The sequence below is a fragment of the Mustela nigripes genome, chromosome 17, assembly GCF_022355385.1.
Source record: "Mustela nigripes isolate SB6536 chromosome 17, MUSNIG.SB6536, whole genome shotgun sequence".
Taxonomy (NCBI): Eukaryota; Metazoa; Chordata; class Mammalia; order Carnivora; family Mustelidae; genus Mustela; species Mustela nigripes.
The window spans coordinates 41,654,477-41,680,339 of NC_081573.1; the positions used below are offsets into that span (position 1 = coordinate 41,654,477).

The window sequence follows — 25,863 nt, forward strand, 5'->3', positions numbered from 1 at the left end:
GCGTGGCGGGGAGTGTGCGTTCAAGCGTGCGGGCCCTCATGGCTGAGGCCCACGTGAGCGCGGTCGCGTGGGGACTGACCCCTGCTGTTCTCCCCTCTCTTCAGGTCTGAACTGCCGCTGCGTCTGTGCTCCCTCTGGGCACCAAGACCAGCCCCTCCTCTGGTCTAGTGCCTTCTGCGTGTCTCACCCACGGAACTGTACCCCGACCATCACCAACCCATTCCCTGGATGAGCAGAAGCCTTACACTGAGGGCCCAACCCCCTCTTACTTGGTCTGAGCAGGCCCACTCTTAAGGAGGGGGTGATGGAAGGGCCGCCGGAGATTGGGGATGAGTCCCCGGACTCCCAGGGTCACGCCACTGACTGGAGGTTTGCAGTGTGCAGCTTCCGGGATGCCTGGGATGAAGGGGAGCCTGTTTCCCCCATGCAGGTTAAGGACCCCAATCCTCTGAGACCAACAGCAGGGACAGCCGAGGGAGAAGGGCTACAGGGCAGCCCCCTGCCTGGGGAGCCTCAGTCACCCCCAGGACAGATGGCTGTAGATGGGTCAGGGGATGGCCAGGGTTCCACATTAGGAGGTTCCTCACTTCAGTTAGAGGGACCAAAGCCCTCTGGAGTGGAGAGCCTCCTGTGCCCAATGTCCTCCCACCTCAGCCTCGCACAGGGTGAGAATGATAGCCAAGGGGGAAGCTTGGCAAGGGACCAAGCTCCAAGCAGATTAATGCCAGCCTGCCTGGGTCCTGAGGGCTTAGACAGTGATCCTGTGGACCCTGGAGGCCCATTATCTCAGATGTCATCAGAGCTACTGGAGGCAGGTAAGGGAGGCAGGGCCAAGGAGATCTTGGAAGGGAGTGGGAGTTCCTGAAGGTGTGGAGGGCTCTCACCCTACTCCAGCTGGAGCCCAGGTCCGAGGGGGGGTGGTCTCTGGGTGGGTAGCCCAAGGCAGACCCAAGCCATTTTCCTTCCGAAGACCTCAGTGGATCTAGCCTCCCTAAGTCTGCTGATTATCTCCTGGCTCAAGACCTGGCCTGGGAGCTGCTGGCCAGTGGCATGGCTACTCTGCCAGGTAGTTGGGAAAGACTGGGGGCGGGGGCGGGGGGTGTCTTGATTGGGTAGGTGTTCACCGCCTTCTCCCCACAGGGACTCGGGATGTAGAAGGCCGGGCAGTGCTGCTTCTCTGTGCCCATAGCCCTGCCTGGCTTCACCCCAAGTGCAGTAACCATGAACTCATCCGTCTCCTGCTCTACCTGCGCAGCATCCCCAGGTTGGGGGAGGAAGTTTGAGGGGTGGAGCTGAGCTGGAGATGGCAAGTTTGGGGAATTAGATACTGAACTGAAGCCTCTCCTTTAGGCCCGAAGTACAGGCCATGGGTCTGACCGTGCTGGTGGACGCCCAAGTTTGTTCCCCAAGCTCTTCTCTCTTCTTGGGGCTCAGCCAACTGCAGGTGAGTACAGGAGTGTAGCTTCCGCTGCCTTCAGTCATTCCTTTTGTGTAGGGTTGGGAACATGGTTGAACTCAAATGCCTTGCAGGAGGTAGCCCCAGGGTCAGTGTACCAGGTGCTGCTACTGGGAAAGATGCCAGAGGATGTGCCTTCCAGGCTGCAGGTACTGAGCCATTTTGGCCAGGGGTAGAGATGGGCTGTTTCTCCACTAGGCCTCTGTCACCACTTTCTTTTCTGGCAGCTGCAGCAGCTGCCTTCTCATCAGAGCCTCCTGAACCACATCTCTACCTCCGGGTTGCCAGCTTCAATGGGAGGAGGCCTGCCTTACTGCCACCAGGCCTGGCTGGACTTCCGGATGGTCAGTGCAGTGCATGGGGCATAGGGTGGGTGGCAGGCAACCTGGCTAGCAGAGGGGCCTCTTTGGGGTTGGCTTCAGCGGTGCAAAGCTGGCCCAGGATCCAGGATGGGTGGGACCAGCACTGCACTACTCTGGTTATACCTGTCCCTGCTCACAGCGTCTGGAAGCCCTACTGCGGAGCTGCCAGGTGGTTTGTGCCCTGCTCCAGGGGGCCATCGAGAGCATGAAGGCTGTACCCCGGCCCATGGAGCCTGGGGTGAGTGTTCCCTCGACACCTTTCCAGATGCTCCTTGTCTCCCTCATTTTCTCCCATGCCCACCTCCACTACCTGTTGCCTTAAATCACAGGAAGTTGGTCGGCTGTTACGGCAGGCACAGGTCCTGATGCAACACGTGCTAGACTCACCACGGCTAGCGTGGCTACAAGGCCAGGGGAGTTTGGAGCTGGCATGGCTGAAACAAGAAGTCCCAGAGGTGACCCTGAGCCCAGACTACAGGTAGATGCAAACTCAGGTCCCAGATCTTGCCCCAGCTCACTACATCCTATGCTGGCTCAGAACCAGCCAGGATTGTGGTCCCAGGACAGGGTGGAGTGGGGCAGGGTAACTAAGAGCCCTAAGACCATGTACCCTGTACCAGGCCAGCAGTGGATGAGGTTGACGAACTCTATGGCCGCGTAGATGGACTGCTGCACCAACTGACCCTCCAGAGTAACCGGCGGATACAGGCACTAGAGTTGGTCCAGACGCTGGAGGCCCAACAGGGTGGACTACACCAGGTGGGAACTGTGCCCAGGTGGACCCGCCCTCTCATCTCAAGCATGACCTCCACCCCACAGCAGCATTCCTTTCCCCACTTGTCGCCCTCCAGATTGAAGTGTGGCTGCAGCAGGTGGGCTGGCCAGCACTTGAGGAGCTAAGGGAGCCCTCCCTGGACATGCTGCTCCAGGCCCAAGGTCCTTTTCAGGACTTGGACCAGGTTGCCCAGGTGAGTTTGGTCACCTGTTTATTCCATAAGTATTGGGTCACTTTGCTGGGGACAGGGAGTGCGGGTGGGTGAAAGTACATCTATTCTTTTCTCTCTTGGAATGTGAGTTGTAATCACAGATTCAAAGTGATGTATGTGTTTTTAAACAGGCAGAAGCTCTGGAGAGAAGTAATACAGGTGGTTCTACCTGAGTATATTAATAAAGACCTCACCCAGAAGGGGCGTTGGGCTAGCTTTCTTGAGATAAGGACTTTTTAAAAAAGATTTTATTTATTTGACAGAGAGAGAGCACAAGTCGGCAGAGAGGCAGGTGGCGGGGGGTGGGGAAGCAGGCTCCCCACCAAGCAGCCCGACACGGGGCTTGATCCCAGGACCCTGAGACCATGACCTGAGCCAAAGGCAGAGGCTCAACCCTCTGAGCCACCCAGGCCCCTTGAGATAAGGACTTTGGAACTGAAAGCTGAAAAATAGATCTGGGTTAATCAGGAGGGAGAGGGGTTGGGGTTAAGAGACATTCCAGGCTGAGGGAGCAAACAGCATGTGCAAAGTTTCTGTGGCAGGAGGGAGCATGGGTTGCCTGACAAACCATAAGCAGGACAGTGAGGTTGAAATGCAGTGCAGAAAAGGGAGGGAGGGGCGCCTGGGTGGCTCAGTGGGTTAAGCCGCTGCCTTCGGCTCAGGTCATGATCTCAGGGTCCTGGGATCGAGTCCCGCATCGGGCTCTCTGCTCAGCAGGGAGCCTGCTTCCCCCTCTCTCTCTCTCTCTCTGCCTGCCTCTCCATCTACTTGTGATTTCTCTCTGTCAAATAAATAAATAAAATCTTAAAAAAAAAAAAAAAGAAAAGAAAAGGGAGGGAGAATGGAGTGAGATGAGGTAAAATGAGGCTGGAAAAGTAGTGGCCAAGTTTCTGGGCTCTGTCACAGTGTAAAATCTAAGTGGGAAGGTCACATAACGAGATCCACGTTCTCAGCTTATCATCTTAGTTTCTGGGTAGACAGTGATGTGAATGATGTCTGTGTAGAGTCCACAGATGCAGTCGCAGTGGCCCACAGGGAATGATGCTTTCCCTGGCCAGATGGTGGCAGAGGAGATTGATTTGGGAAATTGCTGGGATTTGATGGTGGATACATAGTAAGAAGGAGAGGGGGGTTGCAGGGGTGAATGAGTGCCATTCCCTGAGAGAGGGGCCGGGAGACAAGGACCTTTTGGGGGAAGGGGATTCATCAGTGCAGTCTTGGGTGTGCTTTGGAGATGGCCATGAGGGAATGAGGCCCGTGGGTATTGGCCTAGAACTCGGAGAACAGGGAGTAGAGGGTCACTTGGTGGATGTGGGTCGGTCACACAAGATTGCCTGAGGCGAGAGAGAGTGGACTGTGTTCAGGAGCATCAGTGTTTAATGGCCCAGGTGAGGGATGGGGGGCAGGAGGAGGAACCACCAGCGAAGGATGAGGAGAGTCAGGTGAGTGGAGAGTTGTCGGGGAGCTAGCAGAGAGAGGACGAGAGGCTGCTGAGCGGTGGTCAGATGAGGCCTGAGAAGGGCTGGGGATGGAGGTGGCACTGAGGTTTTAGGTTGACAGGGTGAAGAAGCAATGGTACCAAGGATAACAACCTCTCTAGGAAGTTTGGCTGTGGAGAGGGGCACAGAGACAGAGGGGAGTTGGGGGGTGGGCACGGGAAGGTCTTCAGTCATAGGAGAGACTTGACAATGATATATACAGATGTCTGTGGAAAGGACTGCTTTGAGCTAGACCACCAGGCCCAGATCGCTGAGCCCAGTCTCTGTCTCCAGGAGCAGGTCAGGCGAGGGGAGAAGTTTCTACAGCCGCTGGCTGGCTGGGAGGCTGCTGAGCTGGGCCCCGTTGGGGCCCGCTTTCTGGCCCTGCAAGCCCAGCTGACTGACTTCTCCAGGGCTTTGGCCCGGCAGCGGCAGCGGCTGGCAGATGCTGAGAAGCTCTCCCATTTTTTCAAGCAGGTAGGTGGGGTGTCCTGACCGTGGCTCCAGGGGGTCAGTGAGAATGGAGGGGCAGCTGTCTAACCCCAGCACAGCCTGGGCTCTTTCAGGACTTTCTGCCTGTTCTCTCTCCTTGTCTTCAGGTTGACCCCAAAATCCAACCACTGGGGGGATATGGCCCGAGTCATTATCCTCTGGGAATGGGGAGTGGATTGAAGGGAAGGCTCGGTGGTCTTGGTGGGTTCCACCTTCACTGCCTCTCCTGGCTTGGTGTTACAGGCCTCGACCTGGGCTGAGGCAGGGCAGCAGGTGTTGGCAGAGCTGGAGCAGGAGCACCCTGGGGTCGTGCTGCAACGGCTGCAGTTGCATTGGACCAAGCACCCTGACTTGCCTCCTGCCCACTTCCGAAAAATGTGGGCTCTGGCCACAGGGTTGGGCTCTGAGAGCATCCGCCAGGAGTGCCGCTGTGCCTGGGCACGATGCCAGGACACCTGGCTTGCCCTGGACCAGAAGCTAGAGGCTGCACTGAAGCCACCACTGACCACGACCACGACCATGACGGGTAGCACAGCCAGCCTGTGTGTCAGACGCATCCCACCTGCATCTGCTACCCCTCCCTTGAGGAAGGCACATAGCCTTGATCAGAATTTGGGGCAGAGTCTCAGAGAGCCTGCCCACCACTGCCACCATGTGGCCACTGCGGCTACCTGCCACAGACCGGAGGCTGGAGGGGGTGCCCGGCCAGGGTCATCCCCTCCCATGCCTCTACCAAGCATCTCTGACCCCAGGAGCCCCAGCAGGTGCAGCCAGTGGGCAGGGCAGGGAGGGCAGTGGCAGGAGAGAGGTCTTGAATCCTGATTCCACCTCTCTGGTAGGCTCCAGCTGGTGCTGGCGGAGATGGTGTCTACAGAGCGGGAATATGTCCGTGCTCTTGACTACACCATGGAGAACTACTTCCCAGAGCTGGAGCGCCCCGATGTGCCCCAGGGCCTCCGTGGCCAGCGCGCCCACCTCTTTGGCAACCTGGAGAAGCTGCGGGACTTCCACTTTCATTTCTTCCTACGTGAGCTGGAGGCCTGTACCCAGCACCCATCCCGAGTAGCCTATGCCTTCCTGCGCCACGTAAGCCTCCCACAGGCCACATGGCCCCTAGCTGATTCTGTCACACTCAACAAAGAGCTCCTGGGTACATGCTTAGTTTCAGGCTCTGTGATGGGTACAGCTGTGAGCAAGACCAGCAGGGTCCCTGCCCCTTTGGATGCTCGCATTTTAGTAGAAGAGACATAAAAGTAAAAAAGGGAATTCCAGATTATAGTTGGAGCTAGGAAGAAAATAACCAGGATAGATCGATGATAGTGAATTAGTGGTGGGGCAGTTAGAGGCCTCTTTAAGGAACTGATGTTTAAGCTGGGGCCAGAGAGCAGGGCTAGAGTTGGAGTGCTCCATCCAGAGGAAAGATGAAGTTTAAAGGAAGAGACCAGTCAAAGCGGCCAAGTGTAGTGAGCAAGAGAAGGGGTAGTCTGAGGTGAGGGGTCCCGGAGTGGTGGTCCCAGAGCAGCGGGAAGAGCAAAGGCCCTGTGGGCAAGCACCACTCTGCACAGTGCCTGTTCTTGCCACATTACCTCTCATTCAAAGCCAGGCAGATTGGATCGGGGGAGGCTTCCCTGGGAGCTGTTTGTTGGCATTTTGGTCCTCTCAAGCTGAAGGCATCTGGCCCATAGGGGCCAGACTTTGGGAGCTGGCCCCCTTGCACCCAGGCTGAGCTGTGTGTCCTCACAGAGGGTGCAGTTTGGGATGTACGCGCTCTACAGCAAGAATAAACCTCGCTCCGATGCCCTGATGACCAGCTTTGGTCATACCTTCTTCAAGGTAGATGGGCCTGAGACTGTATGGGAGGAGGGGCTGGAGGAAGCACCCCAAAGCCACCTAATGGTCTTCTGTGCACCTGTCAGGACAAGCAGCAAATGCTGGGGGACCACCTGGACCTGGCCTCCTACCTGCTGAAGCCCATTCAGCGCATGAGCAAGTATGCGCTGCTGCTACAGGAGCTGGCACGGGCCTGCGGGGGCGCCGTGCAGGAGCTGAGTGCCCTACAGGCCGCCCAGAGCCTCGTGCGCTTCCAGCTGCGACACGGCAATGACCTGCTGGCCATGGATGCCATTCAGGGCTGCGATGTGAGTCATGCCAGACTCTGGTGGGCAGGTGCAGTGGGTGTGGAGGGGAGGGGGCGGCAGAGGCTGGGCACTCACTGGGCACCATCTTGGCAGGTTAACCTCAAGGAACAGGGGCAGCTGGTGCGGCAGGATGAGTTCCTGGTGCGCACTGGGCGCCGTAAGTCCTTGCGCCGCGTTTTTCTCTTTGAGGAGCTGCTGCTCTTCAGCAAGCCTCGCCGAGGACCCACAGGCACAGACACATTTGCCTATAAGCGTTCCTTCAAGGTAGGCCCACCCGACCCCTCCCATGCTCCTTGTCCCCACCTCCCCCAGTGCCTCATCAAGCTTCTCTCCTGACCTCGCAGATGGCAGACCTGGGCCTCACGGAGTGCTGTGGGGAGAGCAACCTACGGTTTGAGATCTGGTTCCGCCGTCGCAAGGCCAGGGACACCTTTGTGCTGCAGGCTGCCAGCTTGGCCACCAAGCAGGCTTGGACGGCTGACATTTCTCGTCTGCTCTGGAGGCAGGCCATCCACAACAAGGGTGTGTCCCTGCCCCCTACTTCAATATAAGGTCCCCTCTCTGGACAGCTTACAGTGTCCCACAGGGGCCCAGGCAGGCCTAGGGGCCTGGAAATGCTTGGGAGCAGGGAGGTCCAGCAGCAGCAGCCAGTGTAGGGGAAAGAACTTCCAAGTCAGGCAGTCCTGCTATTACTGACTACAGGACTCAGTATTAATCTCTCTGAATATCAGAGGCCTTATATTTAAAAGGGCAGTTGTGATTGTTGGGGGGATTGTTGGGAGGAGAGCATGGCACCAAGAAAGGCTCTGTGCACAGGATAGCTAATCTGCAGGGTATGGATGTACAGGAAAGACTTACTCAAGGGAGTGGGTAGACAGAGGCCAAGGGCAAAGCTGATATCCAGAGAGCCCTCACCTATGCCCCTTCACCACCCAGAAGTACGCATGGCTGAGATGGTGTCCATGGGTGTGGGGAGCAAGGCCTTCCGGGACATCGCCCCCAGCAAGGAAGCTATCAGCGACCGCACCGTCAACTACGTCCTGAAGTGCCGAGGTAGCGGGAAGGCTGGCGGGGGTGTGGGAGGAAGGCCGCATGGGAGGCAACGCGGACCTTTGTCAGCCCTTGCCTGTGCTCCTTCAGGACCCTGGCCCAGGCAGGCTCTGTTCTGTCCCAACCTGACCTTCTCTCTTATGCAGAAGTTCGCTCTCGGGCCTCTATTGCTGTGGCCCCATTTGACTGTGACAGCCCCTATCTGGGGGCCTTGAGTTCCCTTCCTGGAGACCCTGCCTCTTGCTCTGTACTGGGGTCCCTCAATCTGCACCTGTACAGAGACCCGGCTCTTCTGGGACTCCGGTGGCCCCTGTATTCTGCCAGCTTCCCAGAGGAAGCAGCACTGGAGGCCGAAGTGGAGCTGGGCAGTCAGCTGTCTTTGAGTAGGTCTGGGCTTAGCCAGAAGCGGGATGGTATTGTTTAGGGTCTGGCCCTCCCTTGCTGACGGCTAACCTTCCTCCTCCCTAGCTCCTGAAGACTCAGAGGTCTCATCCCAGTGCCCATCAGCCAGTGGATCCAGTGGGTCTGACAGCAGCTGTGTGTCAGGGCAGGCCCTGGGCAGGGGTCTTGAGGACTTGTCCTGTGTGAGTACCATTTTGTCCTGTATCTACCAGCCCCAGCCCAGGCCTATGGCTGCCTTTCCTTTAGGTGGGATGCAGGGTGGGTGGGCGAGTGGGCCAGAGCCATACCCCAGACATCCCCGCTGGACCCTGAGTTGAGGAAACAGGCAGTCATGCCTAGCTTGTCAACCACAGGTCTGAGCCCGGGCTGGAAGGCAGGCAGTGGATCCAGGAGCTTTTGCCCAAGAAACATCACCTCTCTCAGGATCTGCTGTGACCAGAGTGTGGTTGCCACCTGTGCCACCTCCAGCCCACATGCACTGCCCTATTGACTACTCTTTCTGATGTCTGTGCCCACTGGCAGACTGGTAGGGACCTCTCCTAGGGAGCCTGGCCACAAGCCTGAGTGACTACCCTGTTCCTGAGCTTCTGGCTCCATGTCCTCTTCTTCTGTTCCTTCTGCAGTTCCCACCCCAGTTATGAGTTAGGATTAGGCTAGAGCAGAGTGTGGGTGTTTCCCTGCTCTAGGCTGGTGGGGCACCAAGTGGCTCTGGGCAGCGACTGGACTGCCCCCACCCTCAGGAGGAACATAGGTGGGTTCCCAGCAGTTGCTTCCCAACTCCTAGTCTCAAAGCCAACCTTCTCAAACTTAGGGGCAAGCCCACAGCTGCTGTGCCCTTAACTCTTGACTGCCCTGGCTGCCCACGCCCAGCTCTTCTTTCCTGTGTCAGTTTGGTTATAATGACTCCACATCTTTTGAATAACTTTCAGTTAAGAGTGTTATCTAAAATTATTTCACTGGTTCTTAGGTCTTTGATGTCTCAGAGAGTCCAGGCCCTTGACTTGTAAATTACTCTTTATTTATAATAAAAATACTGATACACCCTCAGATGGGAACACACATTCTTAAAATGAGCCTTGGCAGGTGGGGGTGTGTGAGGGCATCATTTCTGGTCACCCTAGCCCTCTTGTAAGTACTTGCCCAGGATAGAATAAGAGACAGACCTAGACAGGCCCCTCTGGATGAGCAGGTCCACGCAGCGACCATATTTCCTGGCGAAAGGCAGTGTGAGCTAGAAGGAAAGGCTCGTTTTATCCCCTACTTCTTGGTTGGTTGTCTACCCTAGCTCTGTGGGTGTGTGTGGGAAGGGTCCTCCCATCTGGGAGTGGGATAGGAATAGGGCAAGGCCTGTTAGTGGGGACCTTTGATGCTCTTGGGCTCAGTTCTGCCCAAAGGCCTCTCACAAGGCTCTGGCTGGGAGTGGCTACCAGAATGACCAGAGGGTCAAAAATGTATGTTTCGGGCCACTGGTTTTCCTTTTTCTAGCTGTAGATGCTGACTTCATTCTAATCAATAGACCAGCCAGAGGCCTAATAGTAACTGGGAACCAGTGTGTTTAGGGTGAAAAGTATTATAATAATGTACTTAACTGCAGAAATAACAAATTAAGGAGAAATAAGTTGAATCTTTTTCACCTACAATGTTAAAAACTCAAAACTCTAAAATTATTTTAAGGAATTAAAAAAACAAAAACAAAAAAACCTAGGTCAAACCTGGGTCATTCCTTTCACCTTATTGAACATTTTTTTTTGGTAAAGAATGCTTTTAAAAGCAGCTTATACATGAAAGGAATGTACGAAAGTGAGGATATAGTGAAGTAGGTGAAATTGGTATCACCCATCAAAAAGGTCTGACTCCTAATAGTTTCTCTGGCTTCAGCATCCCCAAAACTTGGGCTCATATGGTGTGCTTCCCAAGCATGGGCAGGCTGTTAGTAATGAAGGCCAAATTGGTACTATTGGAGGAAATCTACAAAAACCAGTGGCCCGCATACTGCTTTTTGATCACTCTGGGCTGGTTAATTTCAGCCACTGTTTCTCCCTCCTTGGGACCAGGGACCAGAGGTTAGCTGCCTGTCATGCCTTCTGGGCACTGTTGGCTTGGCCCTCATGCAGCAAGACAGTGTCCATTTGAGGTGTCCACAGGGTCAGCATTCCCAGTGGGGTACAGGTGGCCCTCACCTCCACCCAGCTGTACAGGCGTTCCTGGGTGTGCCGGTCATCCTTGAAGCCGGTGATGGCCAGCAAATCCACCACAAACTGCTTGGGGCTGATGTGCAGGGTCTGTCAGAAGAGCCCCTGGTCAGGCAGGGCTGAAAGCAGCTGCCTGACACACATTTGCTCCCTGCCTTTCAGAGTGGGATGCAGAACAGGGCTTCCCTTGGTCTGTAGGAGCTACAGGGATCAGGGGCCACTGTCATGCCAAACTGCTCTTGGTCAAGGCTTGGTTCAGATGACACTGCCCTGTCTTCCTGTTCGTGTGCTTCTTGCCCCCCCTTGTGCCCCTGACCTATTCCCCTTGACTTGCTTCCCTTTGCCAGGCACCACTTACTTTGGGGAAAGGGGGACCAGACAGGTGGAGAAGAAATAAGGCCTGGGGCCTGGCAAACATACCCACAGCCGGTTGGTCAGGGAGACCACCTTGGCTGTCATGGCTTTGGGGTCCTTTTGCCTGATGGAATCCAGGATGATGTCAGTCAGGAAGCGGTGACATTTTTGTGCATAAAACATCTCTTCCCAGGACAGAGAGAAACTCAGGAAAGTCACTTCTGTGGAGGAGAGAGTGGATATGGCCACACTTGCCTGCGGCTAAGGCCTTAGAGCCCGCCTGGAGGAAGGAGAGAAGCGTAGGGCTCCTGAGGGAGACTTTTCCTGAAGTACCTTGGGTAGGGGCTCAGGCATCTCCACAAGGAAGCACAGGGCCAGGTATGGCTTTGGTCTCTTACCTCTGGGCTGAGGGCTGGCTGTAGTTGGTGTATGCCTGAGGTTGTCCATCTGTGTGGTGTAGATGATGCTGTCCTCAAAGAACATGCAGGAGCCATCGCTGCCCACCACGGGGGGATGGGTCACTTTGAGGATGACCCCTGCATTATCCACCTCACTGGCCTCAAGCAGAGGCTGCTCAGGGCCAGGGCTTTCTGTGAAAACAACATGGGATGGGGGTCCTCCATAAGCCACTTTGGAGACCAAGCAGGGAAGGGTTCTCTGGTGACAGACCAGCATAGTCAGTCACCCCAGCCTTCTAGCAGCTTCTGCTTCCAGCTTCTCAGAAGTAGCACCCTCTGCTGGTAGGGGTCTGTCCTGGCCTTCCTCTCTCCATTGTTGTAGAAGCATTACAAGCCCAACCCTACATTTCAGAACTCCAAGGAACTCTCCGATTTCCTCCTGAACCAAGGCTAGTATTAACTAGAGTTGATAATACCCTACCTGGGGGACTGGAAATTGTTGGAAAACTGTAAAATGAGAGGAGCTTTTTGGGTGAGCTTCTGATACATGTCCACTCTGAAGAATATGTGATAGACCAACTCAGGCCTCACAGGCAGGGCCCAAGGAGGTGCCTCCAAGGAGGGCCCTAAGCCTTTAAAAGGGAAGACAACAGAGTACTGTAGAAAGACTTTGAGGAAGCAGAGGAAACAGCCCAACATGGCAGTTCTCAGCATACTCCCCTAGGTTGTCTCCACACTGCTCCACCACATATAACGTATGTGCCTCTCTTCAGCTCCTCCTGTCCATTCCGCCTCCGTCATCACCCACCCTCCTGCAGTCACACAAGCCAGAAACCTGGCCTCTCTCTTGCTGGATCCTTCCCTACTTCCTCCTCCAACTGCCTAAACTGTTTGATCTAGAATGACCTTACGCTTCTAACACTCCTGCTTTTGCTGCTACATTTCCTCTACTCCCGGAGCAAACTCTGAATGCACACGTGACTACTTGCTCCCTTGTTTAAAATTCTTCAGTGGCTGCCCACACCCCATAGAATCAGAATAAAGTACCAGTTCCTGAACTTGCCCTACAAGACCTGTGCTGATTAATTATGTCTTCAGCCCTATTTCTGGTCACTTCCCTACATGAAACCTGGCCTCCAGAGCTAGACCAAAGACCTGTGTTTCCACAAGCACCCAAGACTTCTCCTTCCTTGCCCTGCTCACTCCCCAACCCCCAGCCTTCTTTGTGCTCCTGTTATTTCACAGACACCCTCTTTCCATATGCTTCATGCAGGCTCTTAGCCCCACAAGGCATGCCAGTGTGCTGGTCATCTCTGCTGCTTGGCAGAGCTGCTGTCAGTGAATAGAGTCTTCTAGTCCCCCTTTGTCACTAATTCACTCTGTGATCTTGGCCAAGGTTTGCCCTCTCTGTTGTTAAATGAGACTTAGGTCAGTGATGGGACAGGACTCACCTTTCTCTCTTGGCTTCTTGCCCCAGTCCTTTAGTGTAACAGCTCTTTTCACAGGGAAGTACGGCTTAAAGGTTGGCTCTGGCCCCTTGTCTTTGGCTCCAGCTCCAGCCCCTGCCAGTGGGCCCAGGTCCTTCTCAGAGCCTGTGGAATGGCCTTTCCAGGAAGCTGAGGTGCTGGGCTGGGAAGGAGCCTCACTTCCTGAAGGGAGCTGCAGGGTAGCCTCCTCCATGGAGCTGCTCCGGGGGACTGGCAGTGGCTGGAATTCCCACTGTTTGCAATTGACCATGTCCCATTCCCTCACCAGGGAAATGAGTTTTTGCATGGGGGTGACAGGAGGGTCTTTGGTTTCAGATTTCTGTGTGAGGTTGACTGTGGTGCATTTCTTCTTGGGAGGACTCTCAGGGTGGGCCCCCCAGTATCTGGGGTTGGCACATAGGCCAGGACACTGGGAGTATGTGCTAGGATTGCCCGCCCTCTTGGCACCTCGGCACAGGGACACCTGGATGGTCCGAGAGTACTGCTCAGACTCCTCCGTCTGGCTGGATCTGGCCAGGGTCCCCTTGGCCTTGTTCCATGGAATCCTGTCATTGCTGTCTTGGAAGTCCACGGGCATGCAGGCTGTGGTCTGGGGAAGGAGGACACAGCAGTTCTGGGAATGTTGTGCTTCCACATTGAAGCTTCACCTAAGAAGAAGAATCTGGGCCTCCAAGACCTCACTTGCTCACCCAGATCAATCCGGTCCTCCCAGGGGTCTCTCATACTCCAAAGGGACATACCATCAGCATCCTAGGCTGTTCGGACATAGTTATCATGCTAGGAATCCATGTGGGCCCTGCTCTTTAATTCTGCCATGCCCCTCAGTAGCAAGCCTACCCCTGAACCCTGTGATAGCATTCGCAGGACAGCAACAAACCAAAGAAGGCCGGGGCTTACTTCCTTGGCATCTCTACTGAACTCCACCAGTGACCCTGGCCCTTCCGTCACCACATGCAGCCTCCTGATGGGAAAAGCTTCTTCATTTTCAGATTCTTTCTCCTGGGTCCATGACCTGCAGACTCCAAGAGGGAGTCAGTGAGCAGAGGCTTCTACTAATTCATCGACCAGTTGGTCAGGTCTGCCCTTTGGCTAGTTAACTCTAAACAGTGGTGGAGAAAGGTTCTTAAAAGGTTTCACTTAGGTCATTAGCCAATCCTGGGCCTCCTCCACCCCCTTAGCCCCAAGGAGAACGGAGAGGTGGGACCGAGGACAGGAACCTTAAGAGGACTATAAAGGTCCAAACTATAGAACATGGTGCCTAGATCAAAATCTCCTTACTTGTATGCCTCACATTGGGCAAGAGCTTCTGAGAGGGATGGGATGTGGTATTCCTCTACCTCCTGGCAGAATAGGGGCCACTCCCTGTGGATGACAAGATGTCGTCAGCCTGGGCAGCTGCACTAGGAGAGTGGTTGGAGGCATAGGCTTCGGAGCTGCTGCCTTGAACAGCAGTTTACATACATATTGTAAATAACCCAACCTCCTTCCTGAAGGCTACAAACTCAAGATTTTTTCACTGTAGAAGGAAGGGGTTTCATCACGATTTCCTTCCATTTGTCACTTACTTGAATTCAGATGGCAAAAACAGTTTTCCAAGTCTCAGGAAGTTGAGAACGTGTCGGAACATTTGGCCATCCCCATGGACCAGCAGGGTCTGCCCGTAAGTGATCCAGCACACTCTTTGCGGGTTGGATAGAAGTTCTGGATACTGCAAGGGGTTGTACACCAGACTCTGTTAGTCTGTTAGTTAAAGGGCTGGGTCTTTAGTAAGAGACAGGTCAGTCTTCTCTTACTTCATTTTCTCAACCATTCTAGAACAGAGGCTTTGGGATTTCCATCTCCCCGTCTTTTTGGCCACAGGGAGCCATAGTGGGAAGCAGAGCATCCAGGGACAAGAACATCCCTCCCTGCTTTAAGTTTTGCTGGCTTCTAGACTAGACTAGACCACCCTCTCAAGGCATTCGTAACCCCAAACTGTGTCTTCCTTGGTCCAGACCCCTCAGACTGGTCTCCTCCTAACCCAAACTCTTGACGGCCTTCCTAGTGTGCTGCTCATACAGTAAGAGGACTTTGGGCCATGGAGCAGGGGACAGGTCTTATTCTAAGCAGGGGCTAGGGGCTGTGTGAAGGTCAGGTGACAAGCTTCTATAGCTGCTCAGCCACAGAAGCTGAAAGGGAAGGAGGGCAGCCTGGGGCCAGCATACCTTCAGCAAGGTCTGCAGGGTGGTTGCATACCAGTGGCTTCCAACATAAACTTTGATGATCTGTTGGGGGGAATACACAGTAATTTCTGCCGTCCACTCCTCATCTGAAGAAACCAGGGAAAAGGAACATGTCACATGACCAGAAAGGAAATTAGTGGGATATTTTGGTTAATAATGCAGGTTAAGACTCAATATCTTCATTAGTCATGTTGTGTTGCCTCCTCTGAGAAGCAGCAGGAATCCCTGAAACCAACCTTCTCTCAGGCCTTTCCTGCAGTTCACCAGCTCACTTTCCTGGGTGGTGAGATGGGTTTGGAATGGCAGCTTGGAGGGTCAGCTGGTAACTCGGGGTAGGAAGGGAGAACCCTCGAAAATCTCAATCCCAGGGACACTGCTGCTCTTCCCCGACCCACCTCTCTCAGGAAAGCTGCACTGATGTTCCTATCCACCTACATTGCCAACTGCCTCTGGTTTCTGGCTGGTGTGTCCTGGGTGTGTGACTCTTCATGTGGTGAGGAGTCCCTCTGTATGTTCATGCTTATGGTTTGGCAAATGTCACATTGCCAGCTCTCATCAAATCACTTCACTGCTAAAGAGACCAAGCCTCTAGGCCTGTCTGGAGAACGGGGCTTTATTTTGAGAAGAAGAACCCATGACCCTTTTCCTGGGGGAGGTTAGACTTAGGCTTTGTTCTGATGTTTGGGAGCCATTTTCCAATGAGCTTTGTTAAGGAGTAAAGGGCATATACCTAGGTTATACAATCAAAAGGTAAGAGGTATATCATTAGATTGTGAACTCCATGATAAGGACTGGGTCCGTTTTGCTCACTTCTATACTCTAAGGGTCTACTTCTTTCCTGGTATATGGTAGGTGCTGAATAAATTTATTATTGCTGAATGATAGAAATACAGTAGAAACTTGATCTAACAACTTGTTAATAGGTTGTTTATTAGAGATTATAGGGCAGCTGGTGAAAACAACATTAGTTTTGGACTCAGATTCAAACTCTAGCTCAATCACTATCCCACTGTGTAATCTGACCAAGTCACCTCCCCAAGCCTCTGCTTCTCTGTTAAATGGACTCAGAGATTGTCCCTCCCTGAATGGCTATGAGAATCAACGGAGCACAGCATGTCAGCTCTCAGAGCCAGAGCAGTCATACCCTTGGAGACCCATGCAGCCCCATACTGAGGTCAGGCCCCGTGTATACTACTCAAGACTACTCCTGGGCTTGAGGTGAGGAGGGGTACCTTAATATGAAAGTTTCCCTCTAGGAAAACCTACAAATGTTGGCTTTCCTCTCCTCTTCCATCTATAGTTCCTGGGTCTGGCCAGCCTTAACTTCCCTTTATGATGCCCAAGCCCTCCTCTGATGCTAAGTTCAAATAAAGATTTCTCATTTACTGAGCACATCCACAGGTGCCAGAGTCCTCGGCTCCAGATGAGTCTTCAGGGCCACTTTCATTGGCTCATAGGTGATGTCCCTCTTGTCCAGGAAGGCACAGAGCTCGTACACCTCAGAAATAGTTTCAGTCAGGGGCAGCCGACAAGTCCCCAGCCAGTTCCTGCCCAGAAGAAAGGCCTGTTAAAGAGAACCTCAGCACCACACTCCAAGGGAGTCTAGCCTATCAACTTTTCACTCTAGAATGCCTTGCCCCTACCACTGCCTCAAACCTGTGCCCACTATGTCATTTCCTGCTTTAACCAGAAATGTGGTGATGTCTTGTGGGAGAACGAACTTGGACACACAAGGCTCACCATGTTGGAGCTGAGTCTGACCTACTTTAGCAAAGCCCTCTAAATAAACTAACTGTAAGCTTCTAGGCTATGCCTAAGGTTCCAGAAGCCAGGCCAGGGCCCAGCCACTCCTATCCTACCCCCATAAGTATCTGCCCATGTCATGCCCCCAGAAGTATCCCGAAGACCTGCCATGGTCTTAGGAGATTACTGATACCCTGTGTGCCTAGGAAAGAGGCTGGGGGTCTGAACATCAAACCCCTGCCTCCAAAGGCACTTGTCTTTGCCCTCTGTGATATCAGGGATGGGACATCTCTGGGAGAGATGGATAGTGCGGGCCACAAAGGCCCAAAATGCCAAGGACTGGCTGACCTTCCTAGGGGCTCAGGAAAACCCACTTCTATGATTACTTGTAGTATCCATGTTTTGTGACCCTAAGAGAACTGCTTCACTCTGAACATCAATTTGCCTTTCTATAAAACAGGATTAGAATCCATGCTCCTGTTCTAATGGGGACATTCAAGAGCTCATCCCCCAAGCCAAAGGCCAGGTATTGCCTCTTTCAGAAAGCCTGTCTGGCTTTGCTTCTGGAGCTCACTCCCAGTTCTGGCCTTTCTGTGTCTTCACCAAGCCTCCCAAAGGTTGAGGGGCATGGGGAGGACCTTTCTAGAAAGGTCTGCATGGAGGAGAAATTATCTAGCACCCTGAGGGTTGTGACTGTGGCCTGGTCACCTCAGACCTAGAACAGGGCTAAAAACAGCGATGGATTGCAGAAAACAGAAGTATGCCACTATCTGAAGACTTTGAACCCTGGGAACCCTTCTACTTAGCACCAGTCCTCTCCTCTAAGGCCTAGGTTTAGTGGTGGTGATGGGTTTGCCTCCAAGGACATGACTTCCCTCTGGCTCATAGACAGGGCCCCAGTTTGGTTCCTGAGGAAAGGCAAAGACCAGCCTGAGGGGAACCAAGCTGCTCTCTGAGGAGGGCCTTACTTGACATGCTGAAAGAGGACCCCGTTCCCCGTGATGTACAGTCTACTGCCGTCCAGCGTGCTCTCGATGCGGAGCTGTCCCAGTGCGGAGTCTGGGTACTTGACAAGCAGACCCAGCGCCATCATGTACAACGGCTTCACAGACTCCTGGCCTGCTGTACGGCCCCCCTTCCCAGGGCTTGGGGGAGGACAAGAGGTCCGGGAACAGCCACCTGTGCCGGTGAGAATGGGGTGACTCCTAGACCCCTCATGGTCATATCTCTATTAGAAGCTTTGGGTCTTGCTTCCTACTGCTGCCTTGAATTAGTACTAAAGAAGCTTAGAGGGAGCTTATTTCCTTGCACAGCCAAATCCGGATCCTCTCAAAATCAATATAATTTTGTGAATACTTAGTTGGGTTTAGAGGTCAAAGTTATTTGTTGGGAGGTAGCAGTTGGGGGGGGGGATTAGTTTGCTGTAGCATTAACAATTGATTTTCAGAAATTTCAGTAGAGCAGCCATTTGGCCCCAGCCTCTTCAGGAATCTCCTTTAGTTCTAAGCTCTGCTCTGACCATATGTGGGGATGGATCGGCAACCATAGCACAGGACCTGCTGTGCATCACAGCCCCTATCATTCCTAGGCAGGATTTTCCCCAGAGACACACCATGTGGTGTTAGTTTCAGACTGGGTATGGGTTGCTGGCTCATGGGCAGGCCCTTGCTCTACTGCAGTAGGCCCAGTGCACAATCTGTAGGATCCTATCCCAGTGGCAACAGTGGGCCAGCAGGCAAGCTGCTGGGTGATTTCCATGGATCATTTCCAACCCTCTGAGCAGCCCTCCAGGAAGGGTCATACCCGTCCTTGTATCACAGATGAGGAAGCTATCCTGAGAGGCTAATTAAATAACTTGCCCCAAACCACAGAGCTAGGTGGGGCAGAGCTGGGATTTAAGGGCAGCTTGGCCCCCCTCCAAGGCTACTGGAGCTGTTTCCTTTAGTTATGTGCTTAATAAAAGGTGAAAACTATGCTTTGTTTTTGAGGGCTGCTGCATGGTTTACAGAGCCTGACTGCAAACATGCTTTCCCTCCAACTTCTCATGGCTCTGGGGGAGCAGGCACCTCTACAGCATCTCTCGCTGGCCCACATCCTCTGAGAAATAGGAGCCCCTGAAGGAGGGATTTGAACTCACCCCCCTTGAGAGGACTGTAAGTCCCTAGAACAGGCTCCTGAGACTTGCTGCAGGATGCCACTACTTGCAGATTGGGTAGAACTCCCACTTTGCCTGGGGATGAGGCTGGGAGAGCTGGGCCTACGCACAGGGAAAGACCTTATTCCCGTGAGTAAATGTCTGGTGATGCACAGGCCAGATTCCACCCGCGCAAGACAGTTCTCTAGACTCTCAGCACCGCCAGCTGAGGCCGCACCGGGGTAGCTGGTTCCCTGCAACATGCACAGTAGCTTTCATAGACGTACGGGATTTGGGCGATGGGATGATGAAAGGCAAATAAAACACGCGAGGAAGAAACTCGAATGAGGCAGGCTGGGAGCATGAAAGCCTGCTTTGGACCTGGTCGGGAAGTGTCAGAAGCAGGCAGACAGGCACCGCAGCCAGAGGTGGTAAAGGAGGAAACAAGGGAATCCGGGGGTGGGCGGGATCACTGAGCACTAGTGGAGGAAGTGCCAGAGAGACTCCCATGTCCTCCAGCTGTGCCCGAAGGAGGAACGACAGTGGCCATCAGGTGCTTCAAGTTCCCAGGCGCTCACCACTTCCACAAGCAGGGCACACCCGCCGTACCCCCAGGAAGCTTGCACATGGGCCCAACCTCCTTCCCTAGGACATTCGGGCCTGGATTTCCCACCCAGGCTGGGCTGAGCCAAAGCCCAAAGTGGTTGTGGGTGGGGAGGGGAGACGTTTGATCTTGGCTTTTCCAGCTCAAGCCTGGACTGCCCCAGCATGTCAAGGGGAGGGCAAGGTCCCCCTGGTGACATACCCATGTTCATCCGGTATAACCTTACAGCCTCAGTGAGCTCGGGGATTTCCAGAATCTCCACTTCTGCTTCTAACACATCTGTGTTGGAGAAATTATCTGGTAGTAAAATCTTCTGTGAGCGTAGAAAATTCACTTGAAAACGAAGGGAAACAAAATGGTTAAGGAGGTTATTTCTGATTCAGCTGTAGGTCCGGATTTTGGCAGGTTTGTGGTTCTGCAACATATCCTAGGCTCTCTTTGTTCTGAAACAATTTCTAAGCATATTTGGTTAGATTAGCTTCAAGTCTGTGGTTTCAAGGTGAAAGACCTCAGGTTACATTGTTTTCCTGTGTTTGAGTCCATAGGTGTGGCCTCCCTTCGTCTGGCCTGGGGCTTTGAGGCCAAGACTTCCTGGTGAACTTACTAGCCTTGAGACTTACCCTGTGAGTCTTGACCCAAGAGCAGGTCATTCCAAAAGAGGGAGTTGTCTTGCCGCTTACAGAGGAAGCACCCAGCTGAGCTGGGCTGGCAGGTGGCACTTGTAGTTTGTCCCTGCCTGGACTGCAGTGTGGGAGGCAGGGATGGAGTCAGCGCTAACGTCCTGTGTGAATCAACTTGGAGATTCAGAAGCACATCAAGATAAATTTCGAGGTGACTATAAGGAAAGGCTGGGGTTCCAGGAATTGGGGCCCCAGTACAATTTGGGTGTTTCCTGTCCTATTCATTTAGGCGGCAACAGCATCTTGGAATCAAAGAGCTCCCTCAGTCCACACCCTGACCAGAGCGTATCCTGGGGTGGGGGTGGGGGGGTTTCTCTCTGTCCAGGGTTGAAGATCTCCCTCCTTAGGCCACTAGCTGAAGCAGACAATTTTACAATGATTCTGAGGAACCTTTCACCATATGCTCTCCTTCTCTTTTGTTCTGGATTTAGTGGATATAAGAGCAGGTAGGGACCGTTCTTTGAAACAAAGGAATAGGAATAGGAAACCGTATTTCCTCATTTTATGGTGAGGGGAACTGAGGCTGGGAACCCACCCAGGTAGACACATAAAAGCAAGCTAGAGAGTAGCTGACTTTTGAGCCCAGCTCAGGGCCTTGCCCTTCACACCAACTCCTGTGGCCCCTCATAACTGCAGGCACCCCCCTGTGCTCCTTTATATCCAGGCCATCCCCAAATGAACAGAATAACCCTGAGGTTTGTGGGAGTCTAATGCTGGGAATCTGCTTGCCTTCCAGAAGGCTCTGTCATGCCTCCATGACCTCAGCCCAAGGAAGTTCCTGAGGCTCTAAGCACCAAGCTGAGCCTCCATGGGATGTGGGATGGGGAGAGGTGGATAGGATCTACCAGCCCCCCTCTCCCGGGATAGAGCAATCACCAATGAAGCGGAACTCGCTGCACTCGCACTCGATTAAGGCCATAGTCTCGGCCAGCCACAGCAGATTGTCTTCAGTCACAAGGCTTGGGTACTTGGCCACAAGGTCTAGGGGCAGAAAACAGTAATGCACTTCCTCTTCCGTGTCTAACAGTGGTGTGTCCATGAGTCCCAAAGGTGCCTTATCATGTAGGCCTGGAAAACAATGTTCAGAGTGGCATCACCACTTCTCAGAAGCCAGGGTTCTCACTTATCCCAGGGTCCTGGAGAAAGCTGGGGAGATCAACCCAGAGATGGTCCCTGCTAGGTGCCTCCTTTCCCCATCCCCCTCTCTCCAGATGTAACCCTAACACCAAACGCAGAAGTATGGTGGGAAGAAGGACACAGACATCTAGTTTATCTACAATGAAAGGCAGCAGGACATGTTGTAGCAGCTTGGCTTATAGACTCAAAGTCATTAAATTCATACTTGTTACCTATCTGGTTTTTTCTTTTTTATTTTAAAGGTTATATTTAGGGATGCCTGGGGGGCTCAGTTGGTTAAGCTGCTGCCTTCAGCTCAGGTCATATTCCCAGGGTCTTGGGATTGAGTCCCACATTGGTCTCCTTGCTCAGTGGGGAGCCTGCTTCTCTCTCTGCCTCTGCCTCTGCCTGCAGCTCTGCCTGCTTGTGTTCTCCTGCTCTCTCTGACTAATAAATAAATAAAATATTTTTTTAAAAATAAAGGTTATATTTATTTATTTGACAGAGAGACAGAGAGTGCACAAGGAGGCAGAGCAGCAGGCATGGGGGGAGTGGGGGGAGAATCAGGCTCTCTGCTGAGCAGGGAGCCTGATGTGGGGCTTGAGCCCAGGACCTTGGGATCATGACCTGAGCTGAAGGCAGCTGCTTAACCGACTGAGCCATCCAGGCAACCCCCCCATCTGGTTTTTTTCTAATTGATCAAACCAACCATTGTTAGCCACAGACACAAAACAGATGCTTTTGACTCTCTCAGAAGCTTGAAACCCATCAATAATCGTGAATGGCTGTATTGGTGTCTCAGGCCAATCTATACCACAAGTCACCCATCAGACAGTGATCATTTGGGGACTCTTCTCGTGTGGTAGTTAAGAGGTGACTTGAACGGTTGGTGGAGTTCTCAGACTACTAGGAGGGAGCAGAATACACTCCAGCCTTGCCCAAATGAAGCCAGTATGCAGAGGAATGAACGTGGAAAAGGATGTTTAGTTCCAGTGGGTAAGCGCCCTTGGAGAGGACATGTGCAGGGTACAAGATCAAAGAAGATGATGGAGAGGTAGAGAGATCATCCAGAACTACTTCAGCAATCAGACTGTTCTCTGGAGGAAGCTACTCTGTTAGGGCGAGGAGAAGGGAAGGTGGTGTGGGCGATAGTAACAGTCAGCCAGTGGGTATACCTGTGAAGGCGGGGCTTTTTATAGGAAATTCTGAGGGTTTGCTGATACACTTCCATGTTCGCCAGTAGTTCAAAGATGCTCTCTCGGCAACAGGTATGTCCGCAGGCCGTACACGCAGGTGGTGTTTCCCTTCCTTCAGATTATCTAGAGTCTGTGAGATACAGAAAATTACTGCCTTGAAAATTCTAAATTGCATAATTATCAGTTCTAGGGCAAATACCAGGAAAAATAGCATGTGACTTACTTTGGTAAAGTGTTTTTTTTTTTTTTTAAAGATATTTTATTTATTCATTTGAGAGAGAGAGAGAGAGAGAGAGAGAGCACAAGCAGGGGGAGAGGCAGAGGGAGAGGGAGAAGCAGACTCTCTGCTGAGCAGGGAGCCCCATGCGGGACTCGATCCCAGGACCCTGGGACCATGACCTGAGCCAAAGGCAGACACTTAACCATCTGAGCCACCCAGGCATCCCTGGTAAAGTGTTTTGAAATAAATTTAGACAATCACACAAAAATATAAAAATTTAGTCTACAAGATGATATGCTGATATTCAAAATTTCAATGACCATCTTCTGATTTTTGAAACAATCCTTTTGGGTTATAATTTTATGCTGATTAATAGAAATTTATCTTACATAAAGCTAAAGAGTAATTTATATTTAATCATTAAAAACTGGAGATTTTCTACCATTTCCACTCAACAATTTGTATAATTGCTGTGATCTGCTTATCGTTTGTGTTCATCCTAATCCTGGAACGTGAGCTTAGCAGGGTATTGGACATGGCAGTGGGTACCACAGTTTTCAGAGCACTTTCATATGCATTTGCTCATTTACCCTGACACAACTCTGTGAGACAGATGTGGTAAATGTCTGCATTCCCATTTTACTGATGAAGCAATTGAGGGTAAAGGATCTGTGACTTGCTCAAGCAGTCTTTCACGTCCAGAGCTTCTCCACTTGAAAGAGCAGGTGACCAGGGTCGGGTACATAATCTGGAGCACACTAGGTAGGCAGGGCTGAAGCTCAAAGCAGAAGGTGGGCTGGTGCTGCCCGTCACTCAAGGACCCATTCTCCCTTGAATGTCCTGTATAAGGGGCAGATTATCAAACAGCAATCCCATTTTTCCTGTCCCTACTCTAGAAGAAAAAAGTATTTTCCCAAGAAATTTCTGGAGATATATAGAAAAGTAGTTTTTGAAAGGCATCACAGGACAACTTTTTCTTTTCTTTAAGAGCCTCAAAATCAACAAAACACCGTGGACTCAATATGAGAACCTGCTTCTAAGCTGAACTACAGAGGTGAGGCTCTTGTTAAGTTACTCATAGGAAGCCCAAACTTTGAAAGTGCCCTCTGGTGGCCATGGCTCTACACTGCACCCACATAATCGCTTAGCCTCTGTAAAAGGAGGGGACTAGAAATGGGAGAATCTTCCTCACTTAGGGTGACTGGTGGATTTGTGGAAGGACTGGAAAAGATCAGGGTCATGGGGAGTGCGTTCTGGGAGCACTGAATAACGGGAGGGAGGAACAGGGTGTGTGTGAAACATCATAAGAGAGTCTGTCATTCATTCATTCGAGAAATGCTTGTGTATTACTAGGACCACAGATACAGTGCCTAGACTCAAGGAACTCTCAGCTTGGAGGAAAGCTGAGAAAAGATGAGAAAACCAACAATTTATATATACGGAGATTAAAAGCCAGCATCGTTTTTGAAGTTTCAGGAGCTCCAGGAACCCCAGAATTTCTTTGCACAGCGTTGGAAGGAAATGTAAGCTTTCTTCTCCCCCTTTGCTCAGCATTGCACATGACTTTAGCTTCTATGTCAAGCTCTCAGCTACCCTGAGGAGGGAAATTGGTGAAAGATGGGTTTCTGTATGAGGGAGTTAGCCAGCCTCGGGCAAAGAGAAATAAAAATGAGGTGCTAGGAAGATAACAGAGAAACCAGAACAGTTTCTGCATTAGTGGGTGAGCAGGATTACTGAATTAAAATGAGATGATAATGATGATGATGGTAATAATAATAAATTATTATTTATTATAATTATAATTATTATAATGTGGCAGTATTTATAAGTGGAATAAAGAAAACAGTGACTGCACAGGAAGGACAGGACAGGTGGGAGGATGATAGGTAGAGTAAATACTGAGGCCACCTGCCCCTGTGCCTTGATTGGAGCCTTAAGGTGTATGAAGGTTGGGGCGCCTGGGTGGCTCAGTCAGTTAAGTGTCTGCCTTGAGCTTGGATCATAATCTTGGGGTCCTGGGATCAAGCACCATGTTGGACTCTCTGCTCAGCAGGGAGTCGGCTTCTTGACTCTCCCTCTGACCTCTCCCAATCTCTCTCTCTCTCTCAAATAAATAAATAAAATCTCGGGGCGCCTGCGTGGCTCAGTGGGTTGAGCCTCTGCCTTCAGCTCAGGTCATGGTCTCGGGGTCGTGGGATCGAGCCCCGCGTCGGGCTCTCTGCTCAGCGGGGAGCCTGCTTCCTCCTCTCTCTCTTTCTCTGCCTGCCTCTCTGCCTTATTGTGGTCTCTCTCTGTCAAATAAATAAATAAAATAATTTTAAAAAATAATAAATAAATAAATAAAATCTCAAGAAAAAAGTTTTGGAGGTTGAGGGAGCGAGGGAGATGAATCTAGAGCAGTAACTCTTCAGGCCAGCTTACAGAGCTCTTCGCTCTCTGTCAGAGAGCCAGAGAGCGAAGAGCTTTGTAAGCTGGCCTGAAGAGTTTGATATCTCCCCTGGTTAAGAGTAGACACTGAAGGATTTCAAGCAGGGACTATGACTTGACTGATGGTCACACTAGTCAGCCAGCAAGCCCTAAGACTCCATGCCCTGCTCTCTGTTCCACCTTCTTCTTTCTTTCCCCTCCCCTAGTCCCGGTCCTCTCATCCCCAGGCCCTCTCCGTGATCTTTCAAGCATTCAAATGAGTCCAATCCACTCTCCATCTTAAAAAGCTTAAGTGCTCCCCACTATTTATGGGACCTCCAAATTCTCCTTGGCATTGAATGCAAGGTCCTTCACAATCAATAAAGGCAGCAGGATATACACAAAAAGCACAAGGGTGTCAGACAGACTGGGCTTTGAATCTTGGTCACTTGGAGCTGACATTTATTGCCCAGGCACTTTTTTTTTTTTTTTTTAAGATTTTATTTTTGGGGCACCTGGGTGGCTCAGTGGGTTAAGCCGCTGCCTTCGGTTCGGGTCATGATCTCAGGGTCCTGGGATCAAGCCCCACATCGGGCTTTCTGCTCAGCAGGTAGCCTGCTTCCCTTCCTCTCTCTCTGCCCGCCTCTCTGCCTACTTGTGATCTCTCACTGTCAAATAAATAAATAAAATATTTTTTAAAAAAAAGATTTTATTTTTAAGTAATCTCTATACCCAACATGGGGTTCG

The 25,863-nt window shown here is 52.0% G+C and overlaps 2 protein-coding genes across 2 annotated transcripts in view; one reads left to right on the top strand and one right to left on the bottom strand.

Moving 5' to 3' along the window:
* The first annotated feature begins 291 nt into the window (after positions 1-291).
* On the top strand, positions 292-8,808 carry PLEKHG4 (pleckstrin homology and RhoGEF domain containing G4). The gene is made up of 21 exons (XM_059383697.1): positions 292-815; positions 971-1,066; positions 1,141-1,264; positions 1,351-1,444; positions 1,531-1,605; positions 1,684-1,800; positions 1,958-2,056; positions 2,148-2,296; positions 2,439-2,577; positions 2,670-2,786; positions 4,577-4,759; positions 5,018-5,538; positions 5,614-5,860; positions 6,518-6,607; positions 6,691-6,912; positions 7,006-7,176; positions 7,257-7,434; positions 7,849-7,965; positions 8,109-8,345; positions 8,431-8,546; positions 8,718-8,808. Exons 1-21 carry the CDS (start codon positions 305-307, stop codon positions 8,721-8,723), a joined length of 3,609 nt encoding a protein of 1,202 aa, XP_059239680.1. The 5' UTR covers positions 292-304; the 3' UTR covers positions 8,724-8,808.
* A 663-nt stretch (positions 8,809-9,471) lies between these two features.
* The window catches only part of KCTD19 (potassium channel tetramerization domain containing 19), a 29,614-nt gene continuing 13,222 nt past the window's right edge, over positions 9,472-25,863 (bottom strand). The window contains exons 3-16 of the mRNA XM_059383702.1: positions 22,470-22,620; positions 21,055-21,246; positions 19,700-19,831; positions 17,729-17,939; positions 16,404-16,564; positions 15,000-15,103; positions 14,361-14,503; positions 14,074-14,157; positions 13,693-13,807; positions 12,760-13,384; positions 11,309-11,500; positions 10,977-11,131; positions 10,545-10,646; positions 9,472-9,595 (exon numbers count right to left, since the gene is read on the bottom strand). Of these exons, the coding sequence (XP_059239685.1) occupies positions 9,482-9,595; positions 10,545-10,646; positions 10,977-11,131; positions 11,309-11,500; positions 12,760-13,384; positions 13,693-13,807; positions 14,074-14,157; positions 14,361-14,503; positions 15,000-15,103; positions 16,404-16,564; positions 17,729-17,939; positions 19,700-19,831; positions 21,055-21,246; positions 22,470-22,620 (2,481 nt within the window). The 3' untranslated portion in view covers positions 9,472-9,481. The remainder of the gene's footprint in view (positions 9,596-10,544; positions 10,647-10,976; positions 11,132-11,308; positions 11,501-12,759; positions 13,385-13,692; positions 13,808-14,073; positions 14,158-14,360; positions 14,504-14,999; positions 15,104-16,403; positions 16,565-17,728; positions 17,940-19,699; positions 19,832-21,054; positions 21,247-22,469; positions 22,621-25,863) is intronic.